Source organism: Dipodomys merriami, unplaced genomic scaffold (genome assembly GCF_024711535.1).
Source record: "Dipodomys merriami isolate MVZ:Mamm:240054 unplaced genomic scaffold, mDipMer1.0.p SCAF_50, whole genome shotgun sequence".
Lineage (NCBI taxonomy): Eukaryota > Metazoa > Chordata > Mammalia > Rodentia > Heteromyidae > Dipodomys > Dipodomys merriami.
This window is the reverse complement of record NW_027206069.1, coordinates 3,884,438-3,899,649: the sequence shown is the minus strand read 5'-3', so window position 1 is coordinate 3,899,649 and position 15,212 is coordinate 3,884,438. Positions and strand designations below refer to the sequence as shown.

At 42.4% G+C, this 15,212-nt stretch overlaps 1 protein-coding gene across 6 annotated transcripts in view; it reads left to right on the top strand.

The window, feature by feature from the left end:
* The window catches only part of Evl (Enah/Vasp-like), a 126,835-nt gene that overhangs the window by 52,006 nt on the left and 59,617 nt on the right, over positions 1 to 15,212 (top strand). Inside the window, exon 1 of one of the 6 annotated variants that reach the window (XM_069997591.1) lies at positions 14,984 to 15,092. The exons of 4 other annotated variants lie outside the window; for them this stretch is intronic. In XM_069997591.1, coding sequence (XP_069853692.1) covers positions 15,082 to 15,092 — 11 coding nt within the window. In that variant the 5' untranslated portion in view covers positions 14,984 to 15,081. Of the gene's footprint in view, positions 1 to 14,983; positions 15,093 to 15,212 lie in introns of those variants that run through there. One more of the 6 variants, XM_069997595.1, reaches the window with a different exon arrangement.

The window sequence follows — 15,212 nt, the reverse complement described above, 5'->3', positions numbered from 1 at the left end:
AGTTAATTACAACTGAGGAAACAAACCTTGAAAGAATTAGAACCTAGTCATGGTCACCAGGCAAGCAGCAGAGCCAGGACTAGATCTCTAGTCTGCTCGTTCCCATTCTGTCTTTTCTTCCCTTGTTCTATAATGGAAGGAAAGTGTAAGCATAACTGAACGCTAATGTGTGCTGCCTTGGCTGATCATTCTCTTGGCTATAGTTCTGCAAGGGGTCCAAAGACGGCGTCACTGTCATCACTTGTGGGGAACAGTGTGGTTTCCTGTGATGGTTACTCTGGCTCTAGGGTACAGCTTCATCATTATAGGTAACAATACTGAGATGGGGTAGGGATGGGGGTGTGTCCTGTGAGGCTCTGCTGTAACTTGGGGATAGTTTAGGTTCCTTGTCATAAAAAGACGTTATAGATCAGTCCTGTCCTTTCTGGAAGCCAGGAATGACTGAGGCAGAATGCATTCAGGGATGTCAAGCTTTCCTCCTGTTAAACTTTGAACATTTGCAGGCCCAAGAGATGAGTCAGTGTTTTTTTGACAAAAGCAGTTTTCGGTACCTGTTAAGTGACTACGTTTCAACTACTCTGTGCTTACATGTGTCAGAAAGTATGGAACTGTATATCCTGAGCAGAAATATGATTGAGGACAGAATTTCTGGTAATGCACTCAAGGTTAAAAAAAGACTGAGATGAGGGGCTGGGAAGGTGGCTCAGTGGTAGAGCGCTTGCCTTGCATGCATGAGGCCCTGGGTTCGATTCCTCAGCACCACATAAGCAAAAAGAAAAAAGCCGGAAGTGGCGCTGTGGCTCAAGTGGTAGAGCGCTAGCCTTGAGCTGAAGAGCTGAGGGACAGCGCCCAGGTCCAGAGGTCAGGCCCCACGACCGGACCAAAAACACACACACACACACACACACACACACACACACACACACACACACAAAACTGAGATGAAAAGACATGAAGGAACCTCAAATGCATATTACTAAGGGAAAGAAGCCAACCTGAAAAGGCTGCAAACTGCTTAAAACTGACATTCTACAAAAGAGACCATAAAAAGTCCTTATTGCCAGGGGTTGGGGGAAGGAAAGATACATAAGGCAGAACATCCACTTTTTTTTAATAACCTCATTGTCCTTAGAACAATATGAATTTCATGACAAAATTGAGGGTTGAGGGGAAGATTTTCCACATAATCTTAGTCCACATATGTTCACATCCCCCCACCCATTTCCAAAATGTACAGTTATTGTTATAATCAGTGAACCTACATGGAAACTTCTAATAATTCACGTTCCATCACTTACTCTTGAAGTTGTATGCCTCTGTGGGTTTGGTTTGCTTCCTCATTACAGTATCAGATAATCTGTGCATGTGATAAGGGAAAGGATACATGGGAAATCTCTACCTGCCTTTCAATTTTGCTGTGAACCTAAAATTGTTCTAACAAAATCAAGTCTTTTTATAATGGAGAAAAACTAAGGTTGAGTGAGAAACTGAGGATCTAGTAAACATTTGAAGAAGCTAGATCTAGTTTTTGCCTATAAGATGACACCAGAGCCAGTGGCTTCAAGAATATATTGAAGTGCTGGATACATGGCCGTCCAGAGGAGGCAAAGCTCAGTGGACTGATAAGTTTTTTACTGTAGAAAGCTTGTGAGTGATGTGTCAAAAACAAAAGATTCATAGATTCCAAGATGAGAGTATTTTAAAACTTAAAAAAAAGTACTATATTATTAGCCAGATCCAGACTGATGAAATTGAAGTAGCAGTCACTGGAAATTGAAAGGAGTTCCCAAACGAGGAAATAACTGATAAAAACAAACAACTGGTGGTAGTTGATTTCATACACAGGCCTGTGTGGAGTAGAATTCCACCTCACCACTAAAGATAAGTGAAATTACAAGCTCTTATAAATTGTGTAGAAACTGGGAATGTGAGAGGCCACATCCCATCCCTTCTCGGATAACAGCACATTCAGAAAGGGAGAGCTGGGGTCATAGACAGATCTGTTGTAGTATACTGCCTGTAGGAGGATCTGTCAGTAAGCTGCAGTGCTTTTGTTTTTCTGATTTCTGTCCTGCCCTGGATGGGTTGGTGATATCTCCTCTAGGGGTGTCTGTGTTTGTGGTTAATAAGTGGAATGAATTATGGAATGAATCAATGAATTCTTGGAATGCTCTGAGGCTTCCATGGGCTCTGATGATCCTGAGTAGTCTTGACAACTGTTTCCTCCAGCCATATCCTAGATCTCATGAAGCCAGACATTTCCAGCATAATTAGAGTAGTAGGTCACCCCAAACATCTCCGAACAGAAACAAAACCTTCAGAAGATAACTGTTTCGTTTTATTTTATTTCCATTTTGTCTTTGGAAAAGTTTTGACACTTTCCATTATAGGATTCCTTTCTTTTTAAAGACCACTGAGATAGAGTCTGAAAGAACAAAACCCCAAAAGATAGAAAAGCCCAGAGGACTATAACTGACTGAAAGAGGGAGAGATAATGGGCTCCTCAGCTTCCTAGTTTCCACACAGTTTACAAGAATTTGAGATCCACAATGAAAAAGCATTTCAAGGGGTTAACAAGCGTTTGTAGTGTAGAATAAAGTATGGATATACCTGAACAGCCAATTGTGATGCAGCACCAACATATGTAATACATAACCATTCAATGAGTCTTGAGTCAAAAAAAAAGACTTATTTAATCCCTAATTTACTGACCAATGTGTCAAACACCTTATCAGAAAGTTTAGAGCAGCTAAACAACTTGTGTTTGGCAAGAGAAGAATTCTGGCAGGCAAGACACATAGTAAAGTTTGTGAGCAGAGAAATATGACAGAGGAAGAGAGCATATATATGCCATGGGAAGGCAGTAGTTCAACCCATATCTTACCATTCTGGCTGTCTTCTATCATCTTCCCATAAGAGCCTGGCATTAGGTTAGTATGAATTGGATATCTTTCTGATTGGTGGGCCTCCTTTCTGTTTCCTTTAAGGTTGTGATGACAAAGGTTTACTGTTCTGGTCCTTATTTCCTCATTCTTTTTTTTTTTTGGGGGGGGGGGGGGTCCGATCGTGGGGCCTGAATTCTGGGCCTGGGCGCTGCCCCTCAGCTCTTCAGCTCAAGGCTCGTGCTCTACCACTTAAGCCATAGCACCACTTCCGGCTTTTTTCTTTTTGCTTATATGGTGGTGAGGAATCGAACCCAGGGCCTCATGCATGCAAGGCAAGCGCTCTACCACCTTCCCAGCCCTATTTCCTCATTCTTTTGTAGCCCCCTGCCCTCATTTTGTTGTCAGACAGGTTTTGGTTTACCAGGAGCTTATCCTGTGATCTGCAGATCTGTAGGCCACAATTCCCTGATTGGCTGCTTTTGAGCTAATTTGTATTAAAGAAATAGAGGAAAAGGGAGGGAGAGAAAAGCTCCTCTTGAGAACTCAGGGGTGGGAACAGAAAAGCTCAAACTGCTGGTTTGCATGAGTTTTATATTTTCATAGAGTGGAGGGAATACAGTGATACTATTTCCTAGCAACCCCTGATCATTAGAAATTGTGTATTGGTTTGGATCTATCATCCAAAACATGGCCAAGATGGATCTTATTTTTATTCAAAGTATCTATTCTAGATTTATCTAAAACATAGGAACAGAGGTGTGAGTTTCACCACTCCATTTGTCTTCCAGTTTTCTGTCCCTGCCTGTTTCTAATATGCAACAGTGGTGGGAACATCTGACCCTGGGCCATATAAGCCCTAGAAATCATGTGGTATCTAGTTGACACCACATAATGCTTCTATCTGCTACCCACTACCCTTCCTGCCAGTTTTATAATTCTGTATGGCCTCAAATAATGTTATAAATGGCCCTTAGAGAAAAAAGGTTCCCTATTCTTGCCCATGGACTTGCTCTCTGCCCTGTTTCTCCCCATTTTGAACTTAAAACTCACTGACTTTGCAGTTTTTACTTCCTGGTTCTCTTTTCATTTCTGAGTCTGATCCTTTTAATATTTATTATGTTTAATTTCCTGCTGCCTCATCCATCTAAAGATGTGCTAAAACTTTTGAGTTGTAAGATTGATTCCTTTGTTCTGTAAAGGCCTCTCAGATAATGGACCTGGAAGAATAAGAAAAACTAGGAATCAGTACATCTAAGGAGGAATCACTGAGTTATTTATTCCTCAGCAAATATAGTGCTGATTAAGAATTTTGACAAACAATTGAAAGTCTTCGATTAAGTTAGCATCACAAAGCTTAGTTTCCAAATTCAGGGAATTTTGTTCTTGTTTTGTTTGCTTTTGTTTTTTTTGTGATGGTCCTGGTGCTTGAACTCAAGTCTTGGGCTCTTTTCACTTAAGATTGGTATTCTACCACTTGAGTCACAGCTCCACTTCTGGCATTTGGGGTGGTTAATTGGAGATAAGAGTCTCACAGACTTTTCTGCCCAGGCTGGTTTAGAATCACAGATCTCAGCCTCCCGGGTAGCTGGAATTACAGGCTCCAAACTCGTTTGTTTGTTTGGTGTGTGTGTATGTGTGTGTGTATGTATGTTGCAGTCCTAGGATTGAACTCAGGGCCTAGGCACTGCGTGCCTGAGCTTTTTTGTTCAAGGCTACCTCTACCACTCGAGCCACTGCTCCACTTTCAACTTATTGGGAGTTCCTTAGAGAACTCCCAGGCTGGCTTTGAACTTCAGTGCTCAAGATTTCAGCCTCCTAAGTAGCTACAGTTACAGGTATGAGCTATCAGCACCTGGCTCCAAACTCAACATTTTGAGACCTTAGACAGAACTTCTTTCATATGACTTCAGTCTTTTGAAGTCATATAAATTGTTACTCAAAATAACTGTGGCTACAACTGGCTAGGTAATCACTGTCAAACAAAGTAGTTTTCCCTGTGGATTTCTCCTCTAAAAGTAAGAAGTGTATCCTATACATCTCAGAGCTTCCAGTGTCTCGCAAAGCAACTGGCCCTAACCATTGTCCCTGTTCTCTCCCTCAGAGTCTCGAAGAAGGACTTCTTTTCCGATGAACTCTATTTGATAGGTCCAGAGCCAATTAGAATTCACATTGTTCTTCTTTCATCACTCCAGTCTGGACAGTCCTCCTTTCTCCAGCCTGTCTTCATCAGTTACCAAATCCATCTGCCTCATCATTTTAGTTACTCTCCCAAAAAAGCTTCCAGATTGCCGGTATCCTCTAAAACGATGAAAAACTGATCTCTAGGTGGGTGCTCATGGTTCACACATGGTAATCCTTAGCTGCTCAGGAGGTTTAGGGATGAGGATCACAGTTTAAAACCAGCTCAGGCAGGAAAGTCTGTGAGACTCTTATCTCCAATTAACCAGCAAAGCAAGAAGTAGAACAGTGGCTCAAGTGGTAAAGTACTAGCCTTGAGCAAAAAAGCCCAGACAGTGCTCAGGCCCTGAGTTCAGATCCCAGGACTGACTTGTACATAAGCGCGCGCGCACACATACACACACACACACACACACTGATATCTCACACACACACACACACACACACACACACACACACACACACACACACACAAACTGATATCTCTCTGGCCGTGATAATTCACACCTATCATAATCCCAAATATTCAGGAGCTGAAGATTGGGATGATTGCAGCTCGAAGCCAGTCAGAGAAAAAAATTAATGAGATAAATAAAATGGGTCCAAAAAAGAAAATGAGATAAATTGGGATTTATTAAAATAAAGCAATTTGGCTGGGAATGTGCCTTAGTGGTAGAGTGCTTGCCTAGCATATATGAAGCCCTGGTTTGATTCCTTAGTATCACATAAACAGAAAAAGTCAGGACTGGTGCTGTGGCTCAAGTGGTAGAATGCTAGTCTTGAGCAAAAGCAGCTCAGGGACAGTGCTTAGGCCCTAAGTTCAAGCCCCAGGACTGGCAAAAAATAAGTTAATTAATTAAATTAAATTAAGTTTGCTAATGCACCAGTGGCTCATGCCTGTAATTCCACTACACAGGAGGCTGAGACCTAAGTATTACAGATTGAAACCAGTCCAAGTATGAAAGTCCATGCAACTCTTATCTCTAGTTAATCACCAAAAAGTCAGAAGTAGAACTGTGACTCAAGTGGTAGAATGCTAGCCTTGATCAAAAAAGCTCAGGGACAGCTCCCAGGCCCTGAGTTCAAGCTCCAGAACCTGCACATGTGCGTATCCACATGCACTCATGAGTGTGTACGTGCACACTTACACATACACACACACACATACACAAACAAGCCAATCAAAACTAAACAAAGTTTGGAAAAACAAACAGTTCATTACATTTATTTATTTATTTATTTATTTATTTATTTAGTCACTTGTGAGACCTGAACTCTGGGCCTGGGCGCTGTCCCTCAGCTCTTCAGCTCAAGTCTAGTGCTCTACACAGCGCCACTTCCGGCCTTTTCTGCTTATGTGGTGCTGAGGAATCAAACCCAGGGCCTCATGCATGCGAGGCAAGCACTCTACCACTGAGCCACCTTCCCAGCCCCTGAGGATTGTTTCTGATATGAGCCAGAATGGTGGAATGGTAACTTCATAGACCATTTGAAAGTATTTATATTTTCAATCTGCATTTGGGACTTTTTTTAAACACTAGTTTTATTGAGATGTAATTTACATGTCATAAGCATCACCCATTGAGAGTGTACAATTCAGTAAGTTTTGCAGTCATCATCACAATCAATTTTAGAACATTTTCAACACCCTAAAAGGAAACTACTCATTAGCACTCTGTCTCACCAGCCCTAGGCAAGCACAATCTACTTTTGTTTCTCTGGATCTTCCTGTTCGGCATATGTCATATAAATAGAATCTTTATGACTGACTTCTTTCCTTTAGTCTAATGTTTTAAAATTTACTCATGTAACATTTTCCATCCTTTTTTAAGATATTATACAAAATTTTGGCCCTCTTTGTAAAGCACTTAACTTTTAGTCTGTGCCCTCTAGGAGAGACAGGAGGAACCAGAGCAATGTGATGCTAGAAGCCAACACATTGGGGTGTGCTGTAAATATTAAATCTCCTCACTCTCACGCCACAAAACATTTTGCCTAGTGTTCACAGTAGGTAGTTCGGAGCAGGGTGAAGAGGTTTTTTTATTTTTATTTTTATGCCAGTACTGGAGCTTGAACTCAGCCTAGATGTTGCCCTTAGCTTTTTTGAGGTAGAAAAGTCCCGTAAGACTCTTTATTTTCAATAAACCAGAAAAAAGTAGGAAGTGGAAGTGTGGCTCTACTGGTAGAACTGGTGGAGTGCCATCCTTGAGTGAAGAAACGAATGCAGGCCCTGAGTTCCAGCCCCAAAATTTTTGGCACAAAATAAGGCTTTTGTTTAGTTTTTCTTCCTCATTACTTATTCTCATGTAACATTTTAAGTATATTTCCTTATTTGTCCAAAGGCATTTATTTTCCGTATTAGAATTTAAAATTTTATTTCCATCATAGAGGTTATTTTTTGTCTTTTTAGTCTTTTTTGGTGCTTGTATTCCTAAGAGATGTTGGACCTTTCCCCTCATCCCTTGGACCACTCAGCTGCCTTGGCTAGTATCACTTGCTCATGCTGCAGATGGGTTTGGACAGAAGCCTGGTTAGGAGGGAGATACTGAGGCAGGCTGCCCTGGTATTTCAGGCTCAGCTTGGCTGTTCCCTTTGCACACTCTGAGGTTTGAGGGGAGAGGGGGACATGAAAGCAGAACCATATCTATACCCTTTCTGTACAGCTGGTAATTTGTGTACTGCTTGAATCGCAGTCATCTCAACAGAATAGCTTAACAAACATCCCAAACACACATTAGATATTCAGAATTATACTAGAGCAACTTCTTTTTTTTTGGGGGGTGGGGGTCCGATCATGGGGCCTGAACTCTGGGTCTGGGCACTATCCCTCAGCTCTTCAGCTCAAGGCTAGCTAGCGTTCTACCACCTGAGCCACAGCACCACTTCTGACTTTTTTTCTTTTTGCTTATGTGGTGCTGAGGAATCAAACCCAGGGCCTCAGGCATGCAAGGCAAGCGCTCTACCACTGAGCCACCTTCCCAGCCCTAGAGCAACTTCTTATAAGAGATGAATAAATGGAATTTGGGGCTGGGGCTGGAGCTCAAATAGTAGAGCACAAGGTTCCAGGTTCAAACCCCAGTACTGTCAAAAGGAAGAAAGAGGGGGGTAAGGGAAGGAAGGAAGGGGAGGGGAGAGGGAGAGGGAGAGGGAAACGGAAAGGAAAAAAACAAGCCAGGCACCACTGGCTCTCACCTGTAATCCTAGTTACTCCCAGAGGAGATCTGAGGATTGTAGCTCGAAGCTGTCATGGACAAAAAAGTCCATGAGACTCTTATCTCCAATAAACTACTCAAAAAAAGCTGGAAGTGGCCCTATAGCTCAAGTGGTAAAGCACTAGCCTTGAGCAAAAGAAGCTCAAGGACAGAGCTTAAGCCTGGCAAAAAGAAAAAAAAAAGGAAAGAAAAAGTAACTGGAGTCCAATGGCTAGATTTTTTTCCTTTCTTTTGTATTTTCCTTTATTGTCTTCTTATATGATGATGAAATGTGCATATGAAGAAAGAGTATAGCACAATATCCACATGAACCCCCAGTCAATAGAAGTCTTTGGTCACAGTTGTCAGTTAAGAGTCATATTGCATTTCCTCTAAAATATTGCTCAGGTGACACCAGGGTATCTTTACGTGGACATTTGTACTTTATTTTCAAGCTCTGCAACTGAAGGAAGAAAGCATATCGTGAGGAAAAGGCCCAGCCAACAAACAGATGTTTGAAGTTTCTATCTTTAGCTGAATTTGTTACCCCCCATGTGTTGCCTCTGGGATTAGTAATACAGTCGGATCTCACAAAGCAGGCAGAGTTAGGCAGGGCAGAGCAGCAAGTGCAGGAACTGAGCTGCGCCAGTGAGCAGAAGGGCAATGTGCTATGCTGTCTTATTATAACCCTCATACAAAATGCCTCTAAGGCAGAATTGTTGAAAATACGGGAATCTACTATAGATTCAGTTTCCCTTTTGATTTGTGAAGCTATAGTGGAGGATCCGAGACGCAACCAATGACAGCACAAATAAGATACTATAGTAAGAAAGACTAAGCCGGGTGCCGGTGGCTCACGTGCTGTGACCCTAGCTACTCAGGAGCCAGCCTGGGCAGGAAAGCCCTCAAGACTTATCTCCAATAAACCGCTCAGAAAACCAGAAATGGTGCTGTGGCTCAAGAGGTAGAGTGCTAGCCTTGAGCTGAAGAGCCCAGGGACAGTGCCCAGGCCCAGATCAAGCCCCATGACCAACAACAACAAAATATATTGTGCAATCCCAGTCTCTCTGTCTCTGCCTGTTTCTGGCAGCAGTTTGCTCTGCCATATGCTTCTGCCATACTGTGTCACCCTCACCAGAGGCCCAAAGCATGGAGCTGCCCAATCTTACACTGGAACCTCCAGAATCATGAGCTAAATCTCTTTAATAGATGTTTATAGTGACTAATAGAGTATTTAAACACCCCAATTGAAAAAGATGAAACAGGGCTGAGAAGGTGGCTCAGTGGTAGAGTGTTTGCCTTGCATGCATGAGGCCCTGGGTTCCATTCCTCAGCACCACATAAGCAGAAAAAGCCGGAATGGCGTTGTGGTTCAAGTAGTAGAGCGCTAGCCTTGAGCTGAAGAGCTGGGGACAGCGCCCAGGCCCAGAGTTCAGGCTCCACAACCAACAAAAAAAAAAGAAAAAGAAAAAAGAAAAAGGTGAAAAGAGCTAGATCTGCTTACAGAAAAAGATATGAAGATCCACAAAGTTAAGACAACTGCCCCAAGTCACAAACTGTTCTTTCAGCTAGATCTCTATTGTTTTGTTTTGTTTTGTTTTTGGTGTGGGGCTTGAACTCTGGGCTTAGGTGCTGTCCCCAGCTCAAGGCGAGTGCTCTACCACGTGAGCCACGGCGCCACTTCCTCTTCATTTGTTTTTGATGTTTTATTTATTTTTAAAATTATCTTTAAGTAGTTGTACAAAGGAGTTGCCACTTAACAAAGCAGTTTATGAATACAGTACACTTTGATCAATGTTACCTATCCCTCCTCAACCCACCCCTTCCCAGATTCTTCTTAATTTCTGAGGATTCTTGACTGAATCCTCCCTCTCTTCTCTTTGTTTACCTACCCTTTCCCCCAGATCCCACCCCTTTCAAATAACTGCTTCCAAAGGGTTCACTCTTACTACTTGTTTAATGAAACAAGAAGTAGTCTGAAAAACAGAAAAAGTGAGGGGTGAAACTGAAAGACACTCTCTAGAGTGAAGGTATTTACACTTAGGCTGACATCTTCAGGAAACGAAAAAGGGAACAAAAAACTCCTCATTTTAATAACCATAGTTGGATTGCCTTCTCACCAGGAAACATACAAGGAGCTTCACTGACCACAGAACAATTAAGTGAGAAACAAATCTCAACAGATTAGGAAAACAGCAGATATTTTGGAATCAGAATTAAATAACAGTTTCTTGATCCATTTGTCCATTGAGGGGCATCTAGCTGATTCCATTGGACCTTGGCTAGCAAATAGTGCTGCAGTAAACATGGTTGTGCTGGCGGCTTTTCTGTATCCTGGTTTGTAATCTTTTGAATAAATACCTCAGAGTAGAACTACTGGATGTTACAGTAGTTCTGTGTTTCATTTTTGGAGGAGCCTTCATACTTCTTTCCAGAGTGGTTGAACAAACTACATTCCCACCAACAATGTATTGAGTTCCTTTTTTGGCTGCATCTCTGTCAGCATCTGTTACTGTTTATTTTCTTTTTCTTTCTTTCTTTTTTTTTTGGTCAGTCGTGGGGCTTGAACTCTGGGCTTGGGCGCTGTCCCTCAGCTCTTCAGCTCAAGGCAAGCGCTCTACCGCTTGAGCCACAGCGCCACTTCTGGTTTTCTAGTGGTTTATTGGAGATAAGAGTCTCACGACTTTCCTTGCCCAGGCTGGCTTTGAACCATGATCCTCAGATCTCAGCCTCGTGAGTAGCTAGGATTACAGGCTTGAGCCACCGGTGCCTGGCTTACTGTTTATTTTCTTGATAATGGCCACTCTACTTCATGGTCAGAAATGTTGAGCATCTCTCTATGTGTCTATTGGCCATTTTTACTTCTTCTGAGAAGACTCTCTTTAGCTCAGTAACCTACATTTATTAACTGGGCTATTGGTTTTGTGAGGGTTTAATTTTTTTAATTCTCTGTATATTCTAGACATTAGGCCATTGTCTGTTGTGTAGCTGGCAAAAATCTTTTACCATTCTTTTTTCCTTTTTTTTGTCAGTCAGGGGGCTTGAACTCTGGGCCTGGGTGCTGTCCCTCAGCTCTTCAGCTCATGGCTAATGCTCTACCACTTGAGCCACAGTGCCACTTCTGGTTTTCTGGTGGTTTATTGGAGATACGAACCTCACAGACTTTACTGCCTGGGCTGGCTTTGAACCATGATCCTCAGATCTCAGCCTCCTGAGTAGCTAGTACTATAGGCATTAGCCACTGGCACCCAGCTCTTCTCTCATTCTGTAGGCTATCTTTTTAGCTTTTTGGCTATGTCCTTTGTTGTGCAGAAACTTTTTAATAGACAAAGAGGAGAAAATGTAGACAAGAATCCAATGTATTCTACAAAATTAAGAAGAGTGAAAGAAGGGGTGACTTGGGGAGGATGGATAAGAATGTTGAAAGAGGTGACATTGATCAATATATATTATATTCATAAACTTTTGTTAAATGTCAGTGCCTCTGTACAGCTACCTGAAAATAATATTTAAGAAGGAATTAAATAACAAAACACTTCTAAGTAACCAATGGATTAAAAAAATCACAAGGGAAAATAGCAAACATTTTGAGCAGCAAAAAGAAAAAAAGAAAACCACACTGTCAGAATTTATAGTTTATAACTGACACAGTGCTTAACAACAAATGTAAGCCTTAAAAACAAAAACTTTAAAAAAAAATTTTAACCATGTGCCGGTGGCCTATGTCTGTAATTCCAGGAGGCTGAGATCTGAGGTTTGCAATTTGAAGCCAGCCCAGGTAGAAAAGTCTGAGACTCTGATCTCCAGAAATAGAGCTATGGTTCAAGTGATAGAGCACTTTCCTTGAACACAAAAGCTCAGGGCCAGAACCAGCACATACAAGAAAAGAAAAGAAAGAGAGAGGGAGGAAGGGAGGGAAGGAAGGAGAAAGAAAGTCAGTACTGAGGGTTTAGACTCAGGACCTCTTACTTGTTAGCTGGCACGCTACCAATTGCACCATGCTTCTATATATGCTTTGCACCCAGATGTGTGCCTGAGCCTTAATCCACCTACTTTGGCCTTCCTGTGCTGGAATCACAGGCACATGCCACCACATCCATCTTCCCTCCATGGAGATATGAGAGTCTTGAGGGCTTTTCTGCCTAGGCCATCCTAGAACCATGAGCCTCCTAAACTCAGCCTCCACATAGCTTGAGAAGATAGACACAAATCACTGTGGGCTGAGAAGGGATCTTATGGACTTTCCTGCTCAGACTGGCCTCCAAACATGATCTTTCCTTTCTCTCGGTCTCCCAATTCACTAGGGTTACAGGTGTGAACTACCAGTGTCCAGCTCAGAGCTTGCATCCTTTTTTTTTTTTTTTTTTGGTTGGTTGGTTGTGAGGCTTGAACTCAGATCCTGGGCACTGTTGCTGAGCTTTTTCACTCAAGGCTAGCACTCTACCACTTTAGCCACAGAGTCATTTCTGATTTTCTGGTGGTTAAGTGAAGATGAGAGTCTCACAAGGATTTTTCTGCCTTGAAACTACAATTCTCAGATCTCAGCCTCCTGAGTAGCTAGGATTGCAGGCATGAGTCACTGGTGCCTGGTCCAGATCTTGCTTTTATACTGTGTTTTGCACAGCTGTTTTTCACTATTTCAACAATAACATTTTAATGTATCTGTCTACTAACCCATCTATCTCTCCCTTTTTATTTTTATTTTTATTTATTTACTTTTGGTCGGTCATGGGGCTTGAACTCTGGGCCTGGGCGCTGTCCCTCAGCTCCTCAGCTCAAGGCAAGTGCTCTACCACTTGAGCCACAGCGCCACTTCTGGTTTTCTGAGTGGTTTACTGGAGATAAGAGTCTCATGGAGTTTCCTGCCTGGGCTGGCTTTGAACCATGATCCTCAGATCTCAGGCTCCTGAGTATCTAGGATTATAGGCATGAGCCACCATGCCTAGTCCTTTTTATTTTTAAACACAGAGTCTCACGCTATAGCCCAGGCTGACCTCAGACTTGGAATCCTCCTGCTTCTGCATCCAGACTGCAGGGTTGGTGTATCACATGTCCAGGCAGTCTTCATTTCTAAACTGCGAGAGCACTGTAAGGACAATTCATGCCATTCCTTAATGTTTTGTTTCTTATTCTAACACAATATACAACTCTTGGTCAGTTTGCAGTAGATTTGAAGGGAAGATTAGGAATGATATTAATCTTTGTGAGAGTTCTGTCGAGCTGGGAAAAATAATTACCCCCAGCAACGAAGGAGAAAACAATAAAATTTTTATTCTGAGCAAAATGTAATATATACATGTCAGATATACCATGGCAAAATTCGCTTGGTGTAATTAATACATATTCAAAACAATAAAGGAAAAGAAAATGACAGTAAAGTAAAACAGGTTTGAATGGAAAGGGCAACATCAGGAAAGGAAAGAGTTAATAAAGAGGGTGAATGAAGATCAATATGGTTGAAGTAGTTTATTTGCATGTTTTAAATTAGAATGATGGAATGCGTTGAGCTTGTTTTAAGAAGCAGGGAGTGGGATAGAGAGTAATAGAGAGGTTAGTGTTAGGCTCTACCAGAAAACCATGCAGATGTCTAGGCACATGGAGCAAAGAAAGGTTTATTGCCAGCACAGGGACTGCAAGGCCCCTTCTCACAAATGAGAAGAAGCACCGGCCTTTGTCTGAGGTGACCTATAGAATTTAGGGGACTAGGAAATGGAGACATTGGTGGAGACATGTGGTCCAGGAACTACATCATGGCTGGCAGGGGGTCTGAAGCTTACTTTAAAGGGATCTTGATACCTTATATGATTGTAACTGCCCCAGTGGAGTACCATCTCAAGGTAAAGGAGGGGCGGGGAGGCTGATTATTTGCTGCCTGTACCAAATGGGCCTAGTGATGGACTCTCTGGGAAGGTGCCTGCCAGGTCCTTGAAAAGGAGCCTACTGGACTAACAGTGAGATTGATTGGGATACATTGCATACCTGTGTAGAAATGTTATAGAGAAACCTTCCGTACAATTAATGTTGGTTTAAAAAGCAGGGAAAAAAGAATTAATCACCTCATTTTATAGCTGAGAAAATTGAGGCTATATGCTCACTTAATGAATAGGGATAGAGCCAAGTTTCCTATAATCTCAGATGTTTCCTTCAGGCTCTAAATTATTGGCTAAAGTATCCATTAGAAAGAAATACCTTCTCTATAGAAACACAGATTTTACTTCAGTCAAATATACAACCTTTACCAGCAACCAGAGCACATCATGCTATGTTCTGTTCTAGGAGGATCAGCCAGTAGTAGTCTTCTTGTGTGCTTGCAGCCTTCTTGCGGCGGAGGGGGGGGGGTGCTGTTGGAAGTCATCTGTGCTGGCCCTGCACTTTCTAAAACAAATGGAAACCTTAGCTGGACAGACCCTTAGCTGGCTTTGACATAGACAAGACTAGAGCTACTAGTCTCTGGTAGAACCATCACCACAGCCTTGACCCCACCTCCAGCCCAGGCTTCATGCTTTGTTGCCCTTATAGGAAACTCTTAGAGCTTTAGGTTTTGCACTCTGGGAGTTTCAGGCCTGTGCAATGCTCTGCTCTCAACCACCCACACTGGGGCCCTGATCTGGTTAGCTTGTTTGCTTCTCTATTTTCTACCTAGGTTTCAGTTTTTAACTTGATTTTGTTTCCCCTTTGTCTCTGGTTCAGCTTCCTTTTCCTGTTTGGTTTTAAGTAGAATCTAAAATTCAAGTCACTGCCTTCAGAGAGTCTGTGGTCCTCTGATCTAGACAGCGTGTAAGTACCCAGACTCACGTTCTCAGGGTTCCTGTGCTGCAGCCTCTGTCATGGCCCCAGGGTAAGTACTGGGACCCTTAGGGGACAGAGGGATGCCAAGAGGAAACCTAAAGTCTTAATGGTAAAGGGACCATCCCAGGCTGGGAACTGGCAGTTCATGTGTAATCCTTACTACTCAGGA